The sequence below is a fragment of the Gallus gallus genome, chromosome 17 (assembly GCF_016699485.2).
Source record: "Gallus gallus isolate bGalGal1 chromosome 17, bGalGal1.mat.broiler.GRCg7b, whole genome shotgun sequence".
Classification (NCBI taxonomy): domain Eukaryota; kingdom Metazoa; phylum Chordata; class Aves; order Galliformes; family Phasianidae; genus Gallus; species Gallus gallus.
Genome location: NC_052548.1, coordinates 7,255,635 through 7,282,146, shown reverse-complemented (window position 1 = coordinate 7,282,146; position 26,512 = coordinate 7,255,635). Strand labels below are relative to the sequence as shown.

General features: G+C 43.4%; 1 protein-coding gene across 3 annotated transcripts in view; it reads left to right on the top strand.

Annotated features, from left to right (window-relative positions):
• Window positions 1–23,946, top strand: part of AK8 (adenylate kinase 8) — a 71,545-nt gene extending 47,599 nt beyond the window's left edge. For all 3 annotated transcript variants that reach the window (XM_025141418.3, XM_046901875.1, XM_428077.8), the window contains 2 exons: window positions 21,575–21,655; window positions 23,692–23,946. In XM_025141418.3, the coding sequence (XP_024997186.2) occupies window positions 21,575–21,655; window positions 23,692–23,941 (331 nt within the window). In that variant the 3' untranslated portion in view covers window positions 23,942–23,946. The remainder of the gene's footprint in view (window positions 1–21,574; window positions 21,656–23,691) is intronic.
• The last annotated feature ends 2,566 nt before the right edge of the window (window positions 23,947–26,512 follow it).

Sequence of the window (26,512 nt, the reverse complement as noted above, 5' to 3'; positions counted from 1 at the left end):
TAGGATGCAGAAATCTATAAATCAGACACAGAACAATCTGCAAAGTCTCATTTTTAGGAGGACTCTGTTGATGAAATTAGATTAAAATAAATTTACATATATATCAAGTTTATTATTAAAATCTAGTCACATCAGTAAACAAAATTATTTGTGAAAGAGTATGTTACTCTGTGTTTTGAACTCAAAGTAGACCTCTTTGGCTGATCAGAACACAGAGTTATTGTCTGGTTGTCAAGTCATAAATCTATTCCTTAGAGCTAATAAATGGTTAGTGTTCAAATACTATGTTTTATCTGACTCCCACCTCATAAAGCTAGTATACATAATAGTAAATTATACAGCATGGAGCAGGATCAGTCTCCTGACTCCTCCATCTTATGGAAAGAAAAACAAACCCAGTAATTGATGGTAGAAAAGAAGGAAAATAAAGTTATTTGAAAACAAACAAAATGGGCCATAAAGTTTGTTAAAATGTAACAATAAAAAAAACTCATACTGAGTCAGCCACTGCATCCAAAGAACTGCCCTGGAACAAAAAGGAAAATAATTCATCTTCCACTGAAAGAGGAAGGTGTAAGGTTTTGTTTAAATTAGAATTTGCAGTAGAGCAAAGGCTGCCTTACAGGCTGGTGCAGGAAGATCTCCTCTGCATCAGAAAAAACTTGTCTACCAGAGAACTCCTCTTCCTGTACTCACAGAAGAGCCCTGCACTGCTTTCTGTGTTCTTCCCCATGAAGCAGTACTGCTTAAGTGGACAGGATCCTAATCGCATTGAACTGTGGCAGCCTTTAGGGCAAATAAGAAGCTGAATCCATTAGTGGTCTCACAGCTCTCTAGTAAAAGAACAACATTAACCACTTAGTGACTGTGGTAAGTGGGACTCCAAGTACAACTACAGGTTGGCATCTGAAGCTCAGAACTTCTAATGCAAGAGACTGAATGCAGTTCCTTATCCAAATGAGCATAAATAGGCATTTTAGCTTTGTTCATTGTTAATGCTTGAATAACAACAACAGGGAATATATAGCACAGCGCTGGACAGTTCTAACATAAAGAAAACTCTACTTAATATTTTGCAAACTCTTTCTTGTCTCTTTCTGCTCTCTCCCAAGTATTGATAAAACACTGTTCAGCAACAACAATCTCATCTGTTATTTTTCTCTCATCATTAGTTTCAGCTCATTCGTGGCCAGCTGTCTGCTGGTTCCAGGCCACTTCATGGCCACCAGCAGTTTACAGATGCCCTGAGCCAGAGGTTTGTCTGAACAGCTACATCTAATAACCCGTTTTTCTTGACTTTGTATCTTCTTCAACACGTTGTACTTTGGGCCTCGACCAAGTAGGAATGGGTTTCACTTGTTGATTTGGTGTCATATGAAAATGCTTCGCTGGGGCTTTTTTGGGTTATAAAAAGAAACTGTTATATATATTCCCTGTGCATCCTCTCCTCACACTCCTGCTTTTATATCCTTTTATATATTCCAGTTCAGCCTCAGTTTCCTATGCAAAGTATCTTGACGTGTTTACCCTTTCCTTTTTTGGAAGTCATTTCACTTTTCTGATGATGCTGGTTCACTGTTCTCTACTTCTTGTAGCTCTTCTAGCTGGTCCTTTTCTATGATGGGACAACCAGAACCTCATTCAGCTTCCAACGTAGTGCTGTGTACTGGATATGTATATATAGGAGCACAAATATGTTTTCATTTAGTTTTTTTTCTCCATTAATAACCACTCATATTCCATTAAATGTTACTGTGATACATTTGGGGATAACACCTTGTCTGCAGACTGTAGTAACTATACAGTGTCTCCTTCATTGAAAACATACTGGACACTGACAAAGCGTAACTGATCTCAACTGATTGTACAAACTTGGCAAGAAGGAGCCTGAGGACCCTTTAGCCCAAGGTCTCTGTAGTTAAAATTATAGCCTGGTTTGTGTTAGAGTTCCTCTCAAGCTGATAAAACCACTCTTTCCATCTGTTCCAATGGGGGCTACTGCTAAGGGTGTCCTGATTTCCTCTGCTACACCACTTGCTTTGTTTTTCCATCTATTCTGAATCCAGGGCCGATTGTTTTACATCTCAGTATTGATTAATTATGTTACAGTAGTACCTACAAACTTCATTATTAGACAAATAACAACGTTGTCAGTTCCCATCTCATCTAATGTGCAGGAAATTTGCTTAGCCATATACCGTGTGGACAGACAAAGTTGGGGAGGGATGCTGAACTTGAGGGATGATGTAGCAGTACAATGAAACAAGTGTGCAATATACTTCAAATACCCATTTTTCCAATACTAAAGGTTTTGTTTTTTTCTTCCCAGTGGAGAAAACAAACAGCAGTAGCTTCTCCAGTACAAGTTTTCCAGTGCAGTTTTATTTGGTCTTCAAAAGGATGTGGCTGTATCTCCAATTATATGATCTTTTTACATAATAGATTTAAAGCTTCTTTTTCACCAGGCTACTAAGAACTTGTATCCAAACAGATTAGGATAATGAAGTTCCCCATTTCTAACGTAGCGTGTGTGGAGATATTGAGAACAAAAGGAAAAAATCTGGATGGGAAAAAAAAAGATTTTTTTAAACTATTTGGTCTTTACATGGGGCTTTCATATTTCTGCAGCTGATCCCAGTGTGGATTAGGGATAATAAACAGCCTATTAATGGAGGCCTGAACTAGGAAATGGAGTTTGAATCAGCAGCAAAATTCAATGGCTGGCGAAGGTTAATAACTCCATTACTACCAGCTCTATTTTTTAGCCGTCTGAAGAGCTAGGTGTTAGCCTTATCTTACTCCTCATTAATTGAGCTAATAGAACCCCAGTGACCCTACCGTGCTGCCATTATCTGAGAGTTTACCAGACATGGACTGGAATACTTATGGCTGAATATGTATTCCTCAGATTCATTTTTTATATCAGAAATATTTTTGTTAAAGATTGGCTGTCTTCTGGCTCCTTTTTTTTTTTTCCTCCCTGCCTTCTGTAACAGCTACATATTTGGAAATTAAATGTAAATGACTCAATTAAAATCCTATCAAGCAACAAGCTAAGTCCCAAAATAGTTGCATCAAGGAAACATAACAGTGATTGAATTATTCTGACATGGAAAATCTTACAGGGCATTTTTAAAACTTTGGCCTAATTTAAATGATAGCTTCTGTGTATCTTTTTAGTTGTATTTTTAATTGGTGGCATGCAAAAACCTTATGAGTAACAAAGAAAAAATGTTGTAGCAATATCTTATTTTCCCCTCATTTTCAAGGGAAAAATACAGAAAGATTGTTTGTTAATTAAGGTACTAAATCAGTACACCACAATTTGCCTGCACCAGGGACAGAGAGAGACTGCATGCAAGTCCAAATGGCCTATGGCTTAATTTTAAAAGGAGGTAGTAAAAATAATGGGCAGATCAATTCCCCGTTTCAATCATTCTTGCTTTCTGTCTCTTCTGATTAGAAGGCAGCTCTCTCTTACCAGAGCTGTTTTCTGGTTGCTGGCTTGCTGACTGTTGTCTTCACTAATGCTAATTGGTTTCCTTTTTATTATCACTTCTCACATCAGTGCTCCCACCCCAGCTACTCTCGTCCTTCTCTACATATTCAGTGCCAAACAGACTGAGTGGTCTGGTAAGATTTAAGGGGCAAGTCATTAGGAACTAAGGGGGCAGGACAAGAGTTATTTACCTTTCTTTTCCTGTTCCATCTCTATCGCAAGAGTTGTCACTGAGCACTTCATAATGGGCAAAATGTCTCAGGGAAGTGTAACTATGCCATTAAACTTATACATAACAGCTGTGCATGGAAAGGCACTCTTTGCTCTGGCATCTGGGCTCTCTCCAGCAGTCACACCCACAGGTTACTGCATAGTGACAACTAATTCTCCATATTTAGTGCAAAAAGCAGCACACCCAGTCTTTGGCCCTACACGAAACTGACAGAAGCAGCTCCTTAAACACCTGTCTAATGTTTGGTTGATGCTGGAGAATCCTTATTCTCCTTTCTCCCCCTCTTCCTTGGCAGACTCTACCCTCATATAACAACAGTTATCTGAATAGATGTTATTGCTACTAAGGAATCCAGTAGATCACTACATAATAAATAAATAAATTAGTCATTACAGGAATAGGGTTATGATGCCACTGCTGCAGCCTTTGCTGATTGTGCCTGACCTATATTGGTACCATGTCCTGGAGAGAGCCATTCCTGTGCCTCCTGAGCCAACAGCAGCAAAACATCAAATGCAGTTGTGAAAGCCTTCGACGGACTTTGTGTGGGATGCTGCATTTGCTGTCACAAACATTGCTGCTTCTTTCTTACTCTTCTCCAGCAAGAATAAGAGGTATGTTTGGCTTCAGTTGTGGGAAGCAGGTATTAGTTTTAGAAGTTTCCTCTTCCAGGCTCCTTTTGATGGTTGGAGGTGGTTTGGTGAAGTCCTGGGTACAGCAATTAAGGAAATCTCTGATCTCAGCAAGCTTCCAAGTCTCCAGGAAGAGAAAGAAGAAAAACTACTTCTAAGCCAAGGTTTTTTTATTATTATTTTTTTAAGGACACAAAACCACATGCAGAATCCTTTCATTCTTTTTGCTGCAGAAAAAAAGGGATGCTTTTCTGCAGTAGCTACCTCTTGCAAATGAGGAGACATTAGGAAACCTGAAGACTCTCTATCCTGATCAAATGCGTAGTCTGGGCTACTTTTCATGTCTTTGGCAATTGTAGCAAGTGTTAGACAAGCCAAAGCAAACCAGAAAAATATCTGCATGGGAACAGATATGGTCAAACTGTGGAAGCACTGAGCTTAATATTAACGCTTTCAGTGCTTCTTCACAAAGTGCCATGAAGTATTCATACTGCCAAGGCAGTGCCAGCGCTCCTGGATCCTCCTTTGGCTTCCAAAATTAGATGCCTTTGATCAAGGTTTGAATAGGTTTGAATAGACTTTGAATAGGTGACATTGGGTAGTAATCTCTAAGTCAACAAAGACTGTTCAGGGTATTCACCTACAACACAACTTTTGTTCAAGGAATGAAAGTTGTGGGATATCAAAGTGTTATTTCTTGTCTGATCATAGGTGCTTTTTGCTCCTGAATTATTTTTGCTTTGGTGACAAAAGTGGGAATAAAAATCCTAACAACATCCCTGAGAGCTCACTGAGCTCACAGAGCCTGGTCCCCTTGGGTTTCCCTGCATGCTCTCCTCTCATTCTGCTCCATGGGCCGATGCTGTGGGCTGGGATCTGGCAGCAGCCTACGTGCTGTGAGAGGCCATCCTGCAGCCCTTGGCTGTTTGGGATAGAGCTACTTTTAACTAATATTTTTGCTGAGATGAGCATACAGGAGAAGATGGAGCTGCATGTGGCTGTGCACCCTCAGTCACGTTTTGCTGAGTGTAGCATTGATTGATCTCACCAAGGTAAAACATGATATGCAGTGTCAATTCTGACTGTTTCTTCATGGACTAAAGCACCTGTTTTTCAGAATTTTACCTTAATTTCCCCAGTAGTTCTCACACAAAAGAACCAATGTGCAAATCTTATTTTAGGGGATGGGGATGTAGGGGCTTTGGTAAGGAAAATACTGGTTTCAAGAAGAGATTGGAACCAACAAGCTGGAGGAACTAAACTGAGGGAGGAAAACTTCAACTGTAATGGTCGGAGACTGTAATGCACTGGAGAAAAGACCACATATTGATAAAACAGTTCAGAGTTTTATATGCCTGAGAACTGTGGATGGAGACGGTGCCTGAGAAAGCACAGGAGGAAGAGGAGGGCTCTGCAGCATTGTCAGGCATCTCAGATCGTTGATCTCTTACCATTTACTTACTTCAGTTGTGAGGTGGCAAAAGTTGGCTGAATATTATTCTGAATAAATGTAGAAAGGTCACTCTTACATCTGTACAGGTGAAAATTTAGTTTATGAAAGTCCCTTGCTGTGTTTGCTGTCTGATTTTGCACCAGGGCAGTTACGTTAGAAATGTACCTTACTTTTGAACTCTGTGGTTACTAAAATTCAGGAATGTTGGAATAGAAACATAGGACAAGATTTTGCCAGCTGCCCTCCGCTTTAGAAGGCTCTTTGGACCTGAGCCTAATCCTAGAGTAAGCTGTTCCTCAGGTAGTGTGGCTGGCAGCATTGGACCATGCTGAAATCCACAGACATAACTGGCATTATGCTGCTTTTGCTTAGATTCTCCATGCTGAAGATCTGGGAAGACAAGTGCATCAGTCTGTAGCAAATGTAATACGGCTTGGGTGATTAAAACTGTCAAGTAATATTGCATATTGAATGGAGACTAGTTTGTCATTACCATGAGGATTAGAAAGTGTAATCTTCATTAAAACATCAGTGGATTTACTGCTGTTTGCCTTGGAACAAGATATTTGCTCAGAATTTTCTAGTTAGTAAATTTAGCAAGTGCAGGGCAATTTAAGAGAGCAGAGCTGGATAGTGTCATAGCTTATCCTGCAGGAAAGGTGTTGGAACGATCCTGTAAGTCTGACAGATGCAGTGGATCCAATTCTATTGGTCTGGATCGTGTGCAGTCACATAAATGTATTAATCACCATCACTTAAATTGGCTTCCCTTGTCTCAGCTGTAAGGGGAGACCCAGTGTTTTTGTGCTGTGTAAGGATTATCATTTCTGTCCCTAAATGTGTTATGTGTACATATTTGTGTATTACTAAAGCCTGTCCTTTGTGAGGCCTGAAACACATTTTGGGTAAGGCTCTCATCTGTCCCACAGAGACTTCTTTCTTCTCCTTTTCTAACAGGTGCTGTATTTTTGAGCTCAGTAAGACCAGTATTGAGCTATGCATGTGGTCGGAATTAACAAAAATAAGAGATTGTATGGTAAGATTGTTTTGATATGAATCCTATAAATATCCCATTGATACGTACTGCCATGATCCAGAGAGGAATTTGTTCTTTTGATATAACTCTCAAAAGACCAAGGAATGGCAAGTTAAAAAAAAAAAAAAAAGTTGTTTGTTTTAATCTTCCCAGAAATGCTGCTAATTTTGTGAACGTAATTCAAACTGATTTTCTGGCCAAGTTTATAGGAAGAATTCCTCCTTATGCAGTTGCAGTAAAATCAAAGGATTTGTGTTGGCTGTGAATTTGCCCCAGAGTTGAAGAGAAGAGAAGCAGAATAAGGAAATCACATGGCTTCTCAGCCCCATGAGTCTTCTGGGCTTTTCAGGTTGACATATATTTTTCATGGCTGTGTTTCCAGTAGACCGCTGAACTGTCAGAGCTAAGTCATGGATAAGGCAGGATTTTGTAACCCTAACCCTAATCACCATGGATGAGAGTGCATTGGTACAGGCAGAATAGCAGCAAGTCCTTGGCTTTCATCCCAATGGACATAACTACAGGGGAAATCTAGGACCAGATTCAGGACTTAAGGTCTCATCTATGTCCTTCTTTGTATTTGCCTTACAAACATAGGAAGTTCAATCATCACAGCTTCCAAGTTGTTCTGTCTGCGAAAAGTTGAGAATAGCTCCCTCTGATTTATGAAACCTTGTGTTGTTTCAGTGCTAAGTGTAGGAAAGCTCAATATTTAGGCTGAAAATTTGTTTTTAGCTCCTGCCTTGCCGAGAATTCCTGCAGCAGTTCCTAACCATCCCCTTACCATTCCCCATCTTCCTTTCTCCCACCCCTACCTGACCCTGCCGTGGATCTCAACGGTTGTTTTACCTTGTTGATGTTTTGTCTATATTTGCTTTAACCAGATGCCCCTCTTTGCATGCAGCACTGGGACTCATCCCCTCTCTCCTATCAACAATAATTAGCCTTGTAAGACTAATGGAAGAAATCGTGTCTAATTACCCTGTTGAAGGCCCAATTATGTTATTAACATTTGTGGGCTATAAGCTAATGATGAGGAGAGCCGCTCATTTGCATAGCATTAAGTTAATTGAGCTGGAAGCTATGGGGTGGATAGCGGCGATGATAGCAGGATTCTGTTACAGAATGGATAATGATGACCAGAGCAGGACGATTCACCTGACAGGTTTATTAATTAACAGCTATCTGATTACCTAAAAGAAATGGCAAGTGGCAGTCCTTCTGAAAGCAGCAGCAGTATTTCTTTTTCTGAAAGATTCTGTATCACTGTTGATGTTCTGGGATGATTTATGGTAATGGCAGTGTACACTCTTTCCTGGAAGCCTACCCAAAACTCATTTGGGTCCAGCCCCATGCCGTTATGGAAATGCCCAGTGAATGTCCCATGATTCTAAATAGGCCTAATTCCCACGTAGTGCACCAAGTGGGGCTGTGCCAGTGAATTCATACGGTTCTGAGAACAGGGTATTTTGGGAATCCTTAATGATGATACAGCCCTGAGTTTTGCCCTTGGGAGAGCTGGATGGTTTGATTTTGTAAAAGCACTTTGTTAGCTGTGGTGTTGGGAGGGATCCTCTGTTGTATCAGGGAGAAAATAACAATAAACATTGAGTTGTTCAGATTTTCCTGGTATGAACAAAGCACAGGTGAAGGCGAGTGCCCTTACCTTCAGTTTAGTTCTAGGTACAAAGAGTTGTGCAATGTTGTTGAGCCTTTTAAGAAACGGGATTTTTTATTATTATTATTATTTAAAACTGTAGTAAGTATAAAAACCTGTCTTTTTCTTTCTGATTAGATGTCAGCTTGTCTTGTGAATTCCAAACACGTTGTAATTCACAACAGATCCAGACAGTCTTGTTTGAACTGCAGTATCCTTTAGATGAAGAAAACCCACTCTGTTTAAAAGTTGCCTGCATTAATGATTCCAAAGGAGAGCTGAGCTGCTTGCTACGCCGTTCTTCCTTACAAATCCTCACCTTGGTTCTGAAGGTACCTACATGTCAAATACACCTTCCAGTCAACAGATGCTCTTAGATTTTCTTTTCTACTACTTTGAAGGGCCCATTATTAAATCATGTGAACTCCAGCCCTTACCTACTGGCTGGGACACCGGTTCATCCTGGAATGACCTCTGACCAGACTTGTTCCAGGCAGAAAGGGAACACTGCCAATCTTAGCCTTCTAGAGAATGACCCTTTATCCTCCATCCAGATGGCACGATGATTAGTGTTTCAATAGTAAGGGATCTGTGAAGAGTAAAGACCTATGGTTAAAATGCCATCACCATTATTGTGCTGTCAGAGAGCCTACATTCATAGTCTCCCTTTGTTCTGGAATTGGAATTTGCTGGATACCAAGAAGTTGACAACGTTACCTTGATCAGATGTGATAAGGAGGCCAAAAACTTAGTTTACTAGATACTTGGAAACATTCATAAGTCAGCACAGGCACATTTGGTCATAAGGAGAAGAGTGGAAAATCAAATATAAAGGACACAGTCTGGGAGAGCAGCTCCTGAGCTGGCTACATCCGATCTGTTCCTACAGCCAGCAGCTGCCAGCAAGGAGAGAATCCCACTGTTAGTACTGACTGAGGGACAGTGGCTCTGTGGCTTCAGAAACCTGCATGATGTGGAGCAATCAAGGACAAAATGTTTGTCCAGTACTTACACGGAGCATCTTCCTTCTCCTTCCACTGATGGCACAGAGCCTCCTCTCCACAATTGAGTTAAAATTACCTAAAAAGGTTGCTGAGGAAACCTAGCACAGTAAATGAGTGCTGGAATTTAAACCCTACGTCCTCCTGCTCCTCATTATCTTTCTGTAATCACTAACCCATACAGTCAGTGTTGGATAGAAATATCTTTACTGTACAAATTAGTTTTTCTGTAAGGCATTGTGCAGTTCACTACAGTGCCTTGCTGAATAAAATAGACAAACGCAGCATCAAGCCAAGATCCAATAGATGAGGAATTATGTATTTAATTCAGAGTCCTGTATGGAGTGCTCATAAAAGCTTGATCATGATAGAGGGGCCAATAAACATTTGGGAACATAAATATTTCTGTAGGAAATGGCTTTGTGAAACATTTAGTTGTTGAGTAATAAGAAGAACAGAGAAAATCAGAGGAGCAGAAATCTCTAGGTACTGATCTGATGGGTTATATATGTTACAGTGATAATAATGTTGAGAGTTTTTTTTCTTTATGAGGACCAGTAGCAACAAATACATTGAGTCCTGCACTTTCTACTAACATCTTCATCTGTTTGATGCCTCACTTTCTATCTCAGCTGCTCCAAAAGTCAGCTTTAAACCTAGGAAAGCAGTGGGTGAGACCTAGGAGTGCTGAGCTACTGTGGAAGCGACCTGTAAGTTCTCTGAATCTACAGGAGTGGACTGCTTTGAGCAGACAGAGCAAAGCCTTGGAATCTCAGGCTCACCCAGTCCCACCCGGCAGCTCTGCTGTTGGAACAAAGCCTGTGTCAGAGGGACCTAGAGGGTCATGGTAGCAGATCTGGTGGCAGCTTCTACCAAGGGACAACCAGGAGTGGACTGGAGGCAGGTACTGGAGGTGCTCTGCAGGCAGGCTGACTGCTGTTGGCACCCTTCAGCAGCAGAAGGTGATGGAGCTGGGGGAACAAATCTGATCACACAGCCCACAGATTGCAGAGGGGTGGGCAGCGTTTGTGGTCAGGGATGGGCTGTGAGTGGATGTGTGACTGCCTGAGGATTTGGGGAAAATAATGCTCACAGCCTCTCTGTCTTTTGGCTGTTTTGGAACATCCATTACTTGAGTGTTTAGGCATCAATCCAGATCGAAGACACAATAAGTTTTTAGAAAATCACACATCAAAAAGTATTTTAAATGATCAAATTGTAGAACAAATATTCTGGCAACACAGCCGTTGCCTTTGTCAGTGTGTAGGCTCAAAAATAAGAGAACTGGTCAGAGAAATAAAACCAGTGTAGGAATGGCTAACCAGGTGAGAAGCAACGCTTTGGCTGCAAGGATTTTTGAGGGCAATAGAGAAAAATAGAATAAGATTAGAAAATATTTGTCCACCCTGGATGACAGATGTGTGAGAAGATGTTATCATTTGCTACTTCTCTTTTTTCCTCTGCAAACAGCAGCAGCAATGAGCTGGCAGGCACAGTGAAATGCAGTTAGCAAAAGTAATGGGAGTTGAAAGTTTGACCTTTTGTGATGGAAATTTGATATGAAAAAAGGGTCTTTTGATAATTTCTCTACCCAATCAGATATTGGAGATGTCTTGATCCTGTTTCCTCATTTGCATGCTGACTGATCTCATTTGAAAACCCAATCATTCAGAAATATTGGGACGTCAACAGAAACGTTACAAGCAAGGAGCCGTTTTATCTGAAAGGTCTGCAGGATGTCATCTCTTGTTTTTCACTCCAGTGGCCTGATCTCTTCTTCATGATTCCATGTTTTTATTGGCAGGATAAGTTGAACATATTGAAATGCAAATAGCCCTTTCCACATTGAACCAAAATAGAGAAGTTTTTTTTTCCTGTGTGATTGATTGTATCCGAGATACTTCAAAAGCAACAAAGAAAATACTTTCTGCTGGATTTTGTGACATTGCCAAGTTTTGACGTTTCCTGTTAGTAATCATGGGCAGAACGTGGTTTCTGGGCCCCCATCTCACCTCTGCTCTTCCCCCTCGTAAGGCCCACGCTGATGCAGTTCACTGTTTCTGGGACAAGGCTGTGAGGTGCCCCCTTTTCTCTCCATGGACTCGCACACAAATGCTGTCCTCAGTGTATTTAATAGACTTTCTGAAATTGTAGAGCTATATTAATCCAACAGTGGTATAATTCAAAGGCTACCAATATCACATACTGACTTTCAGCTGTGTTAGCAGATTCCTGATCCTGGGCTCTGCCCACTCGAGTGAGTTTAAGCTCACAAAGAATTTAACCTTTTTATTTTCTAGAGCAGGCAGTTCAGTTTTCACTCAACCACATGGTAGGTTAAAGGCATGTTCTTATACTGTGCAGTTGGAATCACCTTCCCTTATTTCAGAGAATGCCTATTGATGTCTTAAGCCAAAATTCTGCATTTGTTAACCCAGAAGCTAAGAACAAATGAACAACATGTAGCAGTTCCGAATAAAGAAAGTGATTCTTTCAGGGACTTTTTAGAGACATTCTGCTTTTTAGAAAAAAAGCAAATGCTCACTGACTGTAAGTCTCTTGCGCTGTGTTGGTGAACTCCTGCACTGGACTGCAAAAGTACTCTGCTCTTCTGCTTTGGTGTAGCTTTTACTCAGAACAGAACGATGCCAGCAGAAGTGAAGGACAGGGATGGATGTTGTTAGTTGAACGTTGTGGTGCTTGGCTGGGAGATGGTTTGTCACTGGAATGCCAATGGAAGCTGGCACATTTTAAAGAGTAATCCTGTGCACCAGCTCTTGGCTGTCCCTCCCTAACAAAACCTTTCTTAAAATGGTGTGGATTGCAGAGTTTTGCTTTTGGAAGATTGGTGCGCATCCTTGGGTTCTCTGGAGCCCATGGGTTCAGAGAGGGGACTCAATGCCCTGTGCTGTAGCATGGGGTGTGTGATAGGGAGAGGCAATGCAGGAGAGAGGGGACAGATGGACCAGATGATCAGCTTTACGTTATAGGATGTTTTGAATGTTGTTTAGTTGGTATTCGTACAGTGCTTTGAAAGGTAACGCTCTAAATTAAGCAGGAGGTCAAGAATTACCATGGTCTTCCTCAGGTGGGTGACAGTGTCTGATTAGGGACCTGTAGAAGTTCAGCCTGCAGTTCTGGGCTGCAGAAATAGTGCATTAACCTGACTTGTTCTTTATTCAGTAGATTTCAAGGGCTGACCACAGCATAGTGCATCTATTTGTGGTATTCATCTTCCCCCACTTTCTCCATCTTGTAAGTTCATGTAAGATGTAGTTCTGGGTGCAGGTTGGGGGCTTCACTGGTGGAGAAATGCACATGTGGGTGACTGAGGACAGGAGCACCCCGACTGACTGTTGGGCCTCTTCCATCAAACCCCTCTCCCTGTCAGACAGCAGAGAGTGCTTTGTGGGATGGCAGTAGTGGTAAACCTGCTGTTCTTTGGCTGTTGGTATGGACCCCAAGCACAGCTCTGCGTTCGACACCGAGTGTTTTCCCAGGTGGGAAAGCAGCCTCCTTCATCTCTCAGCATCTTGGAATATCGAACCACGTAAGTTAAGACGTGCTGTGTTATTCTCAATAACTGCAGCAAATGAACTCCTCCCCGCTGGATTTGTTTCTTAATATATTTCTCTCTCCACCTATTTCTGTTGCTCCTCGGTGCTGAGAACAAAAACGCAGCTTAGTTTACCAATATTTTCTCTGTGGTGAAGTCAGCATAGAATATTAGTGTCCAAAAAGTTGTAAAACAAAAGACTATCATATGTTGCACCTTTTAATCATGTAATTGCTGAGTGACATTTAACTCTACGGCTTTAAGTTTCTCCTTTGTCAGCCAGCCTTCTCCTCCTGCCCCTCTCGTCCCCTCCTCTCGAGGCAGCCTGCTTTTGCAGAGTAGTGCTTTAACTACACTGAAGTTTGGCTGGGCTTCTACATATTACAGCAGCAACACGAAAGCAAACAATTGAAGTATTTGAGAACAATGAAATATGTATGGCTATCTGTGACAGCCCTATAAAGCAGAGCAATTAGCCGCGTAATCCGAGAAAGCCAAAGCGCCCGGCAGCCCACGGTTCCCTATTAGTTAAATGCTTTTTGTACGTCCTCTTCCCATCAAATCAACTAACACTTCCTTTAATTGGTTCATGAATTATACAGCTTGGCTGCATTATAATTTAATCACCAGTAAACATTCCTGGGGCCCGCTGTAAAGCGTATAGCGCTCATTAATTCCTTAATTTCAGCAGATGGAAGGGGAGATCGGATGAACGGTGGCAGTACAGAGCGCCTTGGGCAATGGAAGAAGGAAAAAAAGGTGGGGGGCCGTTTAGGTTTTTTAAGGGCTGTCAGAAACTCAATCTGTGAGCTGTCAGCAGCTTGGACCCGCTTCCCCCCACCTCCCCCTGCCTTCACCCCACCTACCGCTGCAAGTGACTGACGGATTCATATGGAGCCTTGTCAACCCGTCTTTAAACATCAAGCCAGCGGGTAAACCAAGCCCAATGTAAATTAATTCTTGTCTTACGGGCCCCCCTTTCTCTGTCCCCATGAATATTTCATGGCGGGCAGCATAAATATTAATTCTAATAGCTCTGCACAGTGGTTATTATTTCTGTTTTATGACAAATATTCATAAAATATTCAGGACCCTTTTTTAGAACATTTACACACTTGATTGTGAAATTTTCCAGCTTCCTGGGGACACAGTAAACATATTGGGGTTCTCTTGATGGACTTTTTTCTCTCTTAATTAATACTACGCCGCATTAATATTTAATCGGATTTAGTTTTCTTTTCCCCAGAAGTGAACCCTATTACATTTGAGGATTTATTTGACAGTATTTAAACAGGGAATTTTTATTCCCTATTATGAAATTGGTTTCCTTTGACACACATATAAAATGACACATAATAATCCATTCTTTTATTCCCTCCCCTTGCCCCCACATCGTGCACTTTTTGGTGTCGGTTCTTTAATTCATCTGATAGACCAAATATCCTGCCAGCAACAAAAGTTTGTGTTTCAATGGTGGAGTGGGGGGACTCCGATGTAGCTTCTTATGAGAACGCTAAAGATTAAACATCATTTGCTATCAATTTGATTCCGTTTATTTAAGAGGAAGAAAAGTGTAAGGAAGAAAATTGTAAGGAGGAAAAGTGCTTTTTAGAAACAGTTGGTAGCAGAGAAAAGCTGCAGACAGGCAGCGAAGGCATCGCTTCTGATACGAGTTTCCAAGTGCTTAACCCTGGAGTTAAAATGTGCTCAGCGGAATGTAATTAATGCAGGGAGGGCTGCAGGCATCTGAGAAACGGGACTGCACTGGGGGGAGTGGATTCAGGCTCCCAACCATGGGCCTCCGGGGCTGCAGAGGCTTTCGATTATCGGAGGCAGATCTGACTAACCTTATGGAAGGTGGGAATCGTGGCAGCCACATTACTGCGAGGCAGTGCTGGCTGCCATCTTATTCTGTGATTCATAAAGCACCGCTGGAATGAACTCCAGGCAGAACGCAAAGATGCTCAAATAACAGCTGAGAGTAAGGAGGCAAAGAATGAAAATGAAGGGAGAAACGTAAAGCAGATTTGAATGCAGGCAAGCCACTTAGTGCATACAGAAAGAGTTAATACTGCCTTCTGAAGAGAAGCTTTAAAAACGCATGGAAGCCCCTCGTATGAAAGCATTTGCTCTGTACATGTGTGCTTTTCACTGTACTCATGTAGCACTTAGGCTGCTGGCAGCTCATCTTGCGTGGGATGGCTCTGGGTGCACATCTGCACGATGGCAGAGCAGCTTCCCTGCTTTCTCCCAGCTGAAGACCCAGCCCGTGGTTCTGCCCTGCAAGGCTGTGCCCGCTCCTACAGCGTGAGCCACGTGGCACCTGCAGAGTCACTGTGATGGCTGGAGGGTGGGCTGCCCAGGGACCCCATCCCTGCAGCTGTTGGAGGCTGAGCATGTCTAACTGCTGGTGGAGAGCACCTCATGGGGTCATTGCTTCATACGGTCGGTGAAGAGAACATCTGCAGCTCCGGAGGATGATGCTCATCTCGCTCCCCTGGCCAGAAGATGCCTCTTGGGAATTGTGGCACATTTAGCTGCCTTTTGGAGTCATCCTACAGAAATGCATCCGTTTGAAAAGGAAGACCCCACGTCTGGAAATAGCTTGTCAAGTGAGTCCTTGTAGGAGCTCAACAAGGAAACGTTTGTGCTGATTAACCTGTGCTTTAGTCTTTATGCAATGTATTTTCCCTCGTGGTCCAAACCTAGAGGGTGAAATAACTTCCCAAAATAGAGCCAGGCATCCTTCATCAGAAGAGATCCTGGAACTTGAAAGGCATTGCTGAATAAAACCTCCCAACACCTCCATCCATAAATAAGAGATAAGGTTCATTTCATCCACTGCAGGGAGATGCAAAAGCAGTATTTAGGGTAGGAGATAGACTAAGATCCACGTTCAGTCAGTAGTTCAGCCTTAGAAGATCATTTGTAGTCTGGGTACCCACGGGCAGAATACCTGGTTTATAGCTACACTGAGAGGAAGCTGAACAAGGCTGGGAAAGACATAGGTGGGATCCACGTAACCAATTTCCATGAGGGAGTTTGGAAATGCAGAATGTAATTATGGAATAGGGTGTGCACAGAGTCCTGTGCATGGGCTCTTGAGATGTGGCTTAGCCAAGGTTTCAGGTTCAAGGTGTGTCTGTACTACAGGAAAGGGAACATTCTAAAGGGGAACTGCTTGATCCAAGCCTGGCGTCAGGCTAAAACGTCAATAAAGACAAAGTGACCAGGGTTTTAGCTGAGAGGAGTCACTTGGATTCAAGTCTGAACCTTTCTTTCCCTCTCAGGTTGAACTGCTAACTTGATCTGCCATATTGTTGTGAAATCTCAGTGGTGCTACCCAAGAAAAGCACTTCTTTGCAATGCAGATTTTACTTGTGCCTTGACCAAGCCTGCCACCTTACCCCTGCTTGGCTTGATCCAGAAGTTTGGGTTTTTTTTTGTATTTTGGGAAACTTTTAAACAAAAACAGCTGTGGTCAATTTTAACAGCGGGTCTGTGGCTTAGCCATGGGTCTTATCTCTCTGTCAGGCCAGTCCATAATGCATCCAGGGCTACTCCATCCTTTTGTGAGAACTGTGTTATTTCCTCCTCCACCTGCTTTGGCTCTGCTTTATGAACCAGAGGGAGGAGCTTGCGTTGTGCCAATAACCACACAAGGATTCGACCTGTGGCAGCCCATTAGGGAGCCACTGCATCCATACACTTCAATAGCCTCATTTCTTTTCCAGCTTTATATCTCAAACACACAGATTGTAGCCATTGTGCTGCCAGAACGAAGTCCTCCAGGTGAGTTCCTTTCCATAGGGAATTAGTCTGTAGCATCAGATAACACTGTGTTAACATCTCCAGATTGTCAAAGATGTATCACACCCTACCAAAGCCTCCATTTTCTCATCTTGAGCTTAGCATTTTCTATTTGTCTGCCTAAAAAAGAGCGTAGTTTTCGGGTCCTTCCCTCTCCTTCCTCTCCCTTTTGCTCTTTCTCCCACTCACCCTTCCCACTGTCTGTTTTGCTGGGGCTTCTGTCAAAGTTCTGCCAGCAAAGTCTGACATAACTTTGAGATCACACAGGCATCTGATCCTCACCTTCTATTTTTTTTCCTTTTTTATTTAAAGAAAAGCAGACTGATGTGGTATGTTGTAAACTGCCAGGAGCACTTGCTAATTTAGTAGTTAATGACAGTCACAGAGAGTGTTTTTCTTGCCCCTGGAGAGGTTTTAGACACAGCTGGGGTAGATTTGCCACTATCAATTATGCACAATTTTAAACAAGAATTGGCCAGCAGGGGCCTCTTTTTTTTGCAGAGTGCAGAGCGTGAAGAATGGGAGTATGGCAGCTGGTACCTGCCTGCACGGGAGAAGATATATAGGAGTCAAGAAAATAAGGGAAAGATGAATAGCTTACTATTTTTAAAGTTGCAGTTTCAACTCAAAAGTTTAAATGCTGCATTAGAAGTGGCCCAGTGCTGTGCTTTTGGTGGTTTTTGTTGTCATTGTTGTTGGCTTTGTTTTAATTCAAGCGTCCCAACTTTCTTGCAAGGGCTGCTCTGGCCCCAGCACAGTCACAGGCGAGTCAGCACTGCCTGCTTTTAAATGCCAATTAAGGAGTCAAGATTCTGAGTTCAGTGTTCTCAGGTATTATGTCACATTCCCTTTACATCCTTAAATGTAAACGATGTATGAATTCAATTAGATTTAGTGGTGTAGGTCAGACTTCACAGGCAGTAGGCTTACAAAAAGGGTTTGGCTTTGCGTTCCCCTCCTCCACTGATGTTGATCCAGAGTAACTCCAGGTAACAGGAAATGCCAATGAGAATCTGACCAAAGTAAATAGCTCAGGTCCAGAACAGTCAACATCTGCATCATTCCTCCAGGTCAGCCTCACAGAGCAGCTATGTTGACGTTACAGGACCAAGACCTGCAGAAAGCCGTGGCCTACGGGCAGAGCTTTGCTTCTCATGGCTGTGAAGGCAGCTGGGAGGGCAGTGGGGCCATCCTTGGAGGTGGCTGTCAGGACCCACCTGGGGAAGAGAAGCGTGCCCTAATCCCCAGCTTGATGGTGTCAGATTCAGGCATACAACACCCTTTTTTTCTGTTTTCTGCTTTGAGACTGTGATGTTATACCCACAAAACAGGAAAACCATCCCCCCAAAAATTCTCCTGAGGACAACTCTCAGCACTATCAGTTGTTAATAAGTTGGGTTAACTAAGTTGCCATCTGGAACAAATGCATTGCTCAGGATTAGAAGAATGCTGCTGTGCAGGTCAGAAATGCTTCCTTCATTTACTGCACGGCTATGACATGTTTCTCCAAAAAGCTCTGCCATCAACACCTTTACCTTCTCTCTGTTTGCAAAGGGAAGCCATCAGGATGCCCCAGTGACAGTGCTGAAAGGCCAGAAGCAATTGGAACACCGTTTTGGAATAGCAGATGGCCGGTAGGAAAACAGCATTATATTCCAGCTGTTGGAGGCCCCATGTGTTTCATCATCATCCAAAGGCAGATAGTTCCCATAACAGGGCCTTTGACTACGTGCACAGTGAAGATGTCGTCAACATTATTAATTTGTTGGAGTTTAATGTCTCTAATGTATCTGAAAGCTGCAGTAGATTAGACAAATAGAATCACGGAATCGTGGGATGGCTTAGGTTGGAAGGGACCTTAGCAATCACCACATACAGTGGGAAATAAGCAGGGTTTCAACATAAGATTTTTTCCCTTTGACATTTGTTCCTGGTTTTATTATCTGTGTAAGCCAGCTGATGGGACTGGACCTTCTCTCCCATCCCTCTCCTGGGATGGAGAGCAAAGGAGAGAGGACAGAGCTTTGCTTACGAGTCGCTTGGTTCACTCCTGCATCTGGCAGCAGTGTGTCCACTCAGTGGTAGGTTTGGGCTGAGTGCTGCCAAGTTGTACTCCACAGAACGGCGATCTGTAACTGGGTGCTGATGGTCTGGGGTTGTCCCCAGGCAGGGAGCTGAGCCTGTGGCTCAGAAGGGAGGATTCCTGGAAGGTCTGTGCCCAGCCCGTCCTGGAGCGCACCTCGTGCTGCTGCTGATTGACATTATTCACCTGTTGCAGAGCTGAACTAACAGCTTGCCAACTCTGAAAGAGAAGCTGTGCTAGATGCTAATCTAGCAGTATAATGTAGTATCCTTTGATATGAGGCTGTGTTTCCTTTCCTCCCTGTCTACTGATTCTGATGACATCTGTTTCATATTTCCCCTTGATAGAAGTTGTGACACATTACAACATACAAAGCCTGGCTGATTCCTAACGTGAGCTTTACAGAGGATGCATTGATGTGGGGAAGAAAAACAAAGGACTGTATGCAGAAGGGGCCAAGCTCCGAGCCCACTGCTTGCCAGGAGCTGCTCCCATTACAGCTGTGAGCTCTGGGTCGGGGTCGTGGACGCAGCCCTCTGTCTCAGAGGATTTCTAGGAGAAATCCAACAAAGGCATTACCTGGACAGCTTGAGGCTCGAGAAATACCAGAAGACCAACACTGTAGAGTGCATATAAATAGGTCTCACTCGTGTGAGTACGAGTGTGCAGTACGTGTCTCCTTCAAAACAGTAATAACACTTTCTAATTGGAAGCATTCCAAATATCCCTGATAGCTCCATTGTTTTTCCCTTTCTTTTCCTGCTTTGGAGAGGCGTTACCCAGCCAGCCCCGGGGCTCCAGCTGTGCTGCACCTCTGGGGGCCGTGGGGTCCCACCTTCTGCTGGGCCACATCAGGAGTTTGTGCTGCGTGTCCCACGTGCACCTTGTTACCATGCATCGGGGGAAGAAAGAAATCCATATTAGCAGCAATGTCTGTACTCTCCCACATCTTCCCCCGACACTTCTCTTTAATGGTGACACCAGACTGGATAATAAGAAGCATCTTGTGTAGAAAAGAAGGGAATCTCAGACAAGGCTTTCAGAGTTCATTTTGTTGGCAGCTTTTTAAGTGGAGTTTTTTAGGCTCTTCTGTTTCAAACACCGTAATACTTCCTGAGTTGGTAACTATGAATTACGACAAGCTTTCTTGATACGCCGGGTTATAATCCTTTAGTGGTTCTGTTTATTTCAGAATATAATGGGAAGCCGTATCAATTATCATGACTGTATAAGTGTTGTTCCTCTCTACTAGAATATTCATCTCGAGATGCATCATCAGATGTTACCTGTTCTGACAATCACGTTTTTGTGCCACTGTTGGGCAACAGAAACAAAGAAAAACAAAATGTTAAGAGTGTATGGGATAAAAGAGTGTTGGAACTGTTGTTCTCTTCCTGTCTTTGGAATCTCCAAGAGCTTGAATGTTTTATTCCTGGCTGTTGTTTTGTTACCGCGGTGTGAAAGGAAGTCATTATCTGTAAACATTTGAAAAGAGAGAATGATTTTCATAACTTTAAATCCTACAAAGGATTCTAGTAATCTGCTCTGTGCATGCCGAGGCAAAGCTCAGCCTTTCATCTGGTCTGATCCCACCCAGTCAGTGTAAAATGTTCCTTTGGTGAATGTCTGAAGCGTGCGCATCGCTGCGAGAGGCAGACAGCCCAAGTGGGAAGTTGGGCCTTGCAGGCAGCAGCAGCACAAGGTGTTTTATAAAGAAAGACGTATTTACAGCCTTCAGGCCTTGTTCAGCTGGTAAAAGTTTATTTTCATGAGTATTCAAGGGCAGCTTTACTTTTTGTTTCGCTCTAAATTAACCATTAGATGTGACCCTTGTCCTGATGTACTTTGTTCCCCTGGTCTCTTCCAATGGCTGTGGGACTCCCCCAGCCTGGGGGCTCACATCCACTCAATCTCACTATGAGAATTCATTGAGAATTTTCTGCTGAAGAGTTTTTGAACCAGAATATAAAATGGACAGAACCATTGTGTGGAACCAACCTGCCAACGAGGGGTCACTGTGGGATGGGCACAACAGCGTGGCTGGGCTCCATAGCAATGTGTGTTGCATTCTGGTTGTGCATCCTTGATTCAGATCAGGGCTCTCACGTAAGGCAGATGAAAGGAGCTGACCTGTCCCACCCCATGCTCTGTTCACAGCACAAAACCCACACCCCTGACACTGGGGTCGGACGTTTTAGGGTGCTGAGCAACTGTATCTTGTTCAGACTCAATGAGAATTGCAGATTTTGATCTTAAAACCAAGCATTAATCTTTCCTCTTAGCAGTAAGGCTTCTTGTCAGTGGGGTCATGCCTCTCCATGCTGCTTTCTGTGCCCCGGCGTGGGTGTATGTTAAGCTCTGTCACTGCACTGTGCTACTCAGTCCTGCCTTTGAAACGCAATAACTGCTGTCCTAGCCTGGAGATCTCAACGAGATGGGAGAGGAACCAGAAAACACTCTGTGCATATACTACTGCCTTCTGATACACCAATGCATGATGGACATTTCCATGTTTGTGTGTCCTGTTCCATTAGGGTAGGGATTAACTCCTGCTCTGAACGTTGCCAGTGCTGTTCTCGGGATGTTAATGCTCTTACTCATTATGTTCTCCATAGGGTATTTTTCTTCAATCTTCCCTACGAATCCATCATCGAACGACTGTCTCAGCGGAGGATTGATCCAGTCACAGGGGAAAGGTTAGCACTAATATCTCACATTTAATGTTTTTTTTTCTTTTTTTAAGACTGCCAGCAAGATGAAAGCAGCAAGTAGACTTCATAGAAATCTAAGGAACCTCAGGAATATTGTACTCGTGCTCAGGGATTCCTTAAAAGAAAAGTTAAAATTTTCATAGCTACTCAAATACCAACCCACCCATCTGTTACTGTACGCTCCTCTCTGCAGAAGAGGGCATCTTAAAATCCCAGAGACTGAAATGCACAGCAGCAAGTAGCTCCCTTCTTAACATTTTAATGGCGACTAAATTGCTCGGTAAAAATAATGCTGAGGGAAGATGTCTGAAACCTGGCCTAAATGCAGATGGTTTTCAGACATTCCCTTGGGAATTCTGAAGGCTTTCCAGCTGGGGAAGATGGAAATCTTGCTGTGTTTTACTTCCCCCGCTGCTGTGATGGTTCTGTCCGCTGAGAGATATTAAATACATTTCCTGCTCAGTAGAGCAAACTTGTCTGAGTCACAGAGTCGCTGTAAAATGTGGTTCTCAGATGTGCTGGTTTGTCTCACGGGCACTCACATGGCCTCATTTCACAGGGGACTGCAGGTCGCTGCCTTCTCCACCCTTGTGTTTTGGGGGACCACCCTACATCTCTGCTGCAAATGGGGCTGGAACTCCAACTGTCACTTGTGCTGTTTTATTATCTCCAATGGATAACTCCCCACACTGAAGTTGTACAGCACTATTTCACAGTCTTAATGTGTAAATGCCTCCCGTTGAATCAAAGACAGACACGGAACCCTCAAAGATAAGGCCCTAAATACTGGGTTTGTGCCAAAGCGATGTGATTATTCAGACATCTCACTCTAGGTGCAACATTAACTGGTGACAGCAGCAGTGATTTGCAGTAAGTGTTCTCTTTGTTTTAGTAATAAGCAATGCAGCTGTTAGAAGAAATGAACGGCACGAAGCAAATCATTCACAGTCTTTGCATTTCTTATCATTAGGATTAGCCTGTTTGGTATCTGCTCCAGTTAACACGCTTCCTTCTTCCAAAGTCTGGGTTTTATTGCTTCCAAATTCATCGCGAATTGAATTGTTTTAGATGCTGTATCTAATCCTCATCATTATATTAAAGCTGCACTGGTGGCTGCAGTGCAGTGAGGAGGGCGGGTGTCCTAAACAGTCCTCACGTGGAATGAATTTTGCTCCCACATCTTGGTGCCAGCTGGAGCTGTAATGCAGTTCCGTGCAGAGGCTCCGCTTTCCTCCTTGTTGTTGCATCTCTCCCAGTGGTTTCAGGAGAAGTGGCTTTGCTGCAGAGGGACGCACTGCTTCTGTGACATCAGAGGCGGAGGGCGCAGGAGATGATCGGTCAGAAGCAGAATTACTGTGGCAGAAAATTTAAATACGTGTTTGCAAAAGAGCTTTTAGCGATTGCTTGGAGCCTCTGGCAATACAGAATCATTGTCTGAATACCTCCTGGCATCAGCTGTGTGGGCAGGCTGGGCCGGACTCTGCTGATGGAAATCCTCTGCCCGCTGAGGACCGCTGAGTAGTGGATCCACAGCTGCGGGTTCAGGAGAGCCAAATTCCAGCATTTTGGATATCAGAAGTAACTAAAATCTACCTCAGAGTGAATCAAGCTCTTTTTATCTCCAGCTACTATAAAAACATACCAAGAATTACATTCTACCTTTTATCCTCCCAGAAATAGACACTGGTAGGAATCAAAGGCACAACTGGTTATCGGGGGAGCGGGGCTGGAAAGATCCAGAAGTGCTTCTTACTTTGCAGCATTGGGCACAGGACAGGGGTTTCTCTGCAGCTTATGGGAAGCATTAGACACAAGCAGCAGTCTCTGCACCACCTCAAGAGGACCTCTTGGTTCTTGAGTATCTGACATTCTTGAGAGCAGGAATGTCAGTTAACTTACCCTGAAATTTCCAGCCTAGACCAGAAAGGAACAGGGATAGGCAAAACCATGGAGTAACTCAGGCAATGGCTGCTGTGTCCTCAGACTGAGCTGAAGAGGTGGCATTTGTATCTCATCTGCAGATACCACACAACACTCAGACCAGCACCCACTCCGAAGATCCAAGCCCGCCTCAAGCAGAACCCCAAAGACAAGGAGGACAACATTGAGAAACGCGTGGACATCTATCAGAGGAACGTCAAGGATCTGGAGGAGTTTTATGAAGACGCCTTTTATGTCAATGCTGATCAAGATCCGCATCCTATCTTTGAGTTCATAGAAAGCTGTATCATTAAGCCCCTTCCATGCAAAAAATTAAATGCTTCTATTTAATTTAGGATGATTTCTTGGATAGTTGGTTCAAATTTTTCCTTGTAATGCTTGCAGTCCACTCACTGGTGTGGCACATTCGCAGGGAAGCAGGAACTCAACCAAGCAGTGTTGGATTCAGAGCTCACCAGGGCGAAGTACAGAGTGTGCTTTCAGGGATTTTCATTTGGCTTTTGTTTTGTGATCCAAATTATGAAGGGCAGCAGCGAGGGAAGCTCCTGTGTTTGATTCAGATATCCTTTCCTGACTCTGCAATGGAGCAATTAGCAGTTTTATGTTAACCATGCGATACCCATGCAGCTAACTTGTAATATTAAAGCTACTAGATGTTCTTTGTGTTTTATTCCCTCGTTAACTCAACTTGCTTAAAATTTTCTGGCAAAGCAGCAGCATGGTCCCTGCGACCTGCTCTGCAATCACACAGCCGGGCAGAAACACTCCGAACAACAGGTGATGCTATCTAGAGCCATAGAAAACTAGTAGCAGGTTCATCAGGTTTAGAACCCAATTAAGGGCATAACGAGGCTCTCAGCCTGTGTTAGAGGCTCTTCTGCAGCAGCCACTCCCATCTTATTTCCTGCTGGTTGGGGTTGCTCCAGCTTGGTTGGAGTAATGGGTGCCTGGTTGGCTTGCCCTGCTTGGATCGGGTTGCCCTGAAGATTCAGGTAAGTCTTTCTTAACTAGAAAATCTTTGGTGAGAAGCATGGCACTATCAACTAGAGCCTGGCTATGCGAATGTGCATCTTTAATGCTTCTAAGGAAGGAGTGTGATTTGTCGTTGTGGTTCAGATGAGCACTGAGTTTGATGCCTTTATTATGACTCTCTTTCTGCTGTGTATGTGAGCGTGAACTCCCCTTGATCAGGAGCTGAGGGTGCCTCAACTTTCTCCGTGCAGTCTTTGTGTCTGGGAGGAGGTAGGATGTGTGTGCCTCCAGGAGCCTTTTGGTTTTGTGACTTCTGCTCCTACTGCTATCAATTGCGTTTCTGTTGTCTTTAATCACGGATAAAGAGTGCCATATGGATATATGTGCTCAAACCTTCCTTGCACCTGTGGAGTAAACTTGGTTGGGAAGGCCCTGCTTAGCCGGGTGGCTCAGGTGTTATTGGGGTAGGAATGATGAGAGTGTAAGGTCAGAATTCTCAAAACCTTTTGGAGCTTCGATGAATGGGGATTTGCCAGACTGAGGGATAGCCTTAAAAATCCCAGGATAAATAACTGAAAGCTCTGGCACCGGTGACAGGAGTTGAGTCCTCTGCCTCTTGCACTGAGAAATCAGCTCATAGTGCCAGGAACGGCCACGCAGGGCCTGACTGCAAACCCTTGTGCAGAGCTGGGCCAGAGCATTTATAACAGTTTTACCTGCTACAAATGTGCTGTTTGGTAACCTGTATGGGCAGCTGTTTTTTATGCTATTGCTATAAAGATACGCTGTAGCATTCATGCATAATTGGGAGCCCTTCTATTAATAATACATGGGAAGCACATCTTGCTAATATCACCTTCATCTGAGCGTTCCAACTAAATATTTTGATAGATGAAATGAATAGAGAGTGTATTTAAATACTGTTTGTACTGCGGCTAGGGTACAAAAGGGACGGCCCGTCTTTAATTAGACAGGTACATCTGCTTAATTAATTTAGCTGTAAAGCCCTTTTTCCTCTTCATTCTTTCATCTATATGCGGACGCTATATTAGTTCCGCTCTGCTGGTTCCATAGAAACTGAGAAAAAGAGCTTGTCTCATTGAGATGCGCTTGGCATGTCTGGGTACGCAGTCTCAGGTCAATGGTCAACCCCCAAGGGTTTGCAGCAGGCCTGAAGAGCAGAACGTAAGGGTTAGCAGAACATGCTAATACTCGTGTAGAACTCTCCCTCGGAAACAACTAAAACAATTGACATTCATTTAATTACTGTAAACGAAACAGCCCCTGCATCACTTTGCATAGTAAAGCCTGTTAATACCAAAAAGGTTCAGTGGATGGGAGGAGGAATTAGGTTTTTATAATTGGAATGCAACACTTGAAAACCAATTTGGTAACTGTTCTTGATTTTATTAGCATCTTATTCTGGCAAAACAAATGTTAAGCAATGAGAGAAACACGGTGAAGAGGAGGTGGTAAGAACACAGCAGGGAACAGACGTTACTTATTGTACAGTGTGCCCAGTCCTGAAGCAGACATCTTTTATCAGTTATCCGAAGACACTTTGCAGAGAGGGCTGCGTGGAGGTTGTGCTGTACTCAATATATTATGCTGTTAATGGTGTAATTCAGCAACAAAATGAATGCGTTCAGCTGTTCCACAAACTCTCACATCCGCCTGCTCCAGAGAGCGGATCCTTCATGTGCTTTTGTGGAGGGATGCTCAAGTGCCCGTGGGTACGAAACGCAGTCCTCCAGCACTGTCTCTGCAGGGGCCCCTGGAGCCCTTGAAGGATTTACCCTGCCTTTTTTGGTTTCACAGCTTTCCTCTTAGGCCTTAGGTGCATACATCCCAGGTGATGATGCCAGCACAGAAATCGTAAACATAACTGGTTTTACATCCATTGCTGGGGGGCTGTAGAAGCAGTGTGAC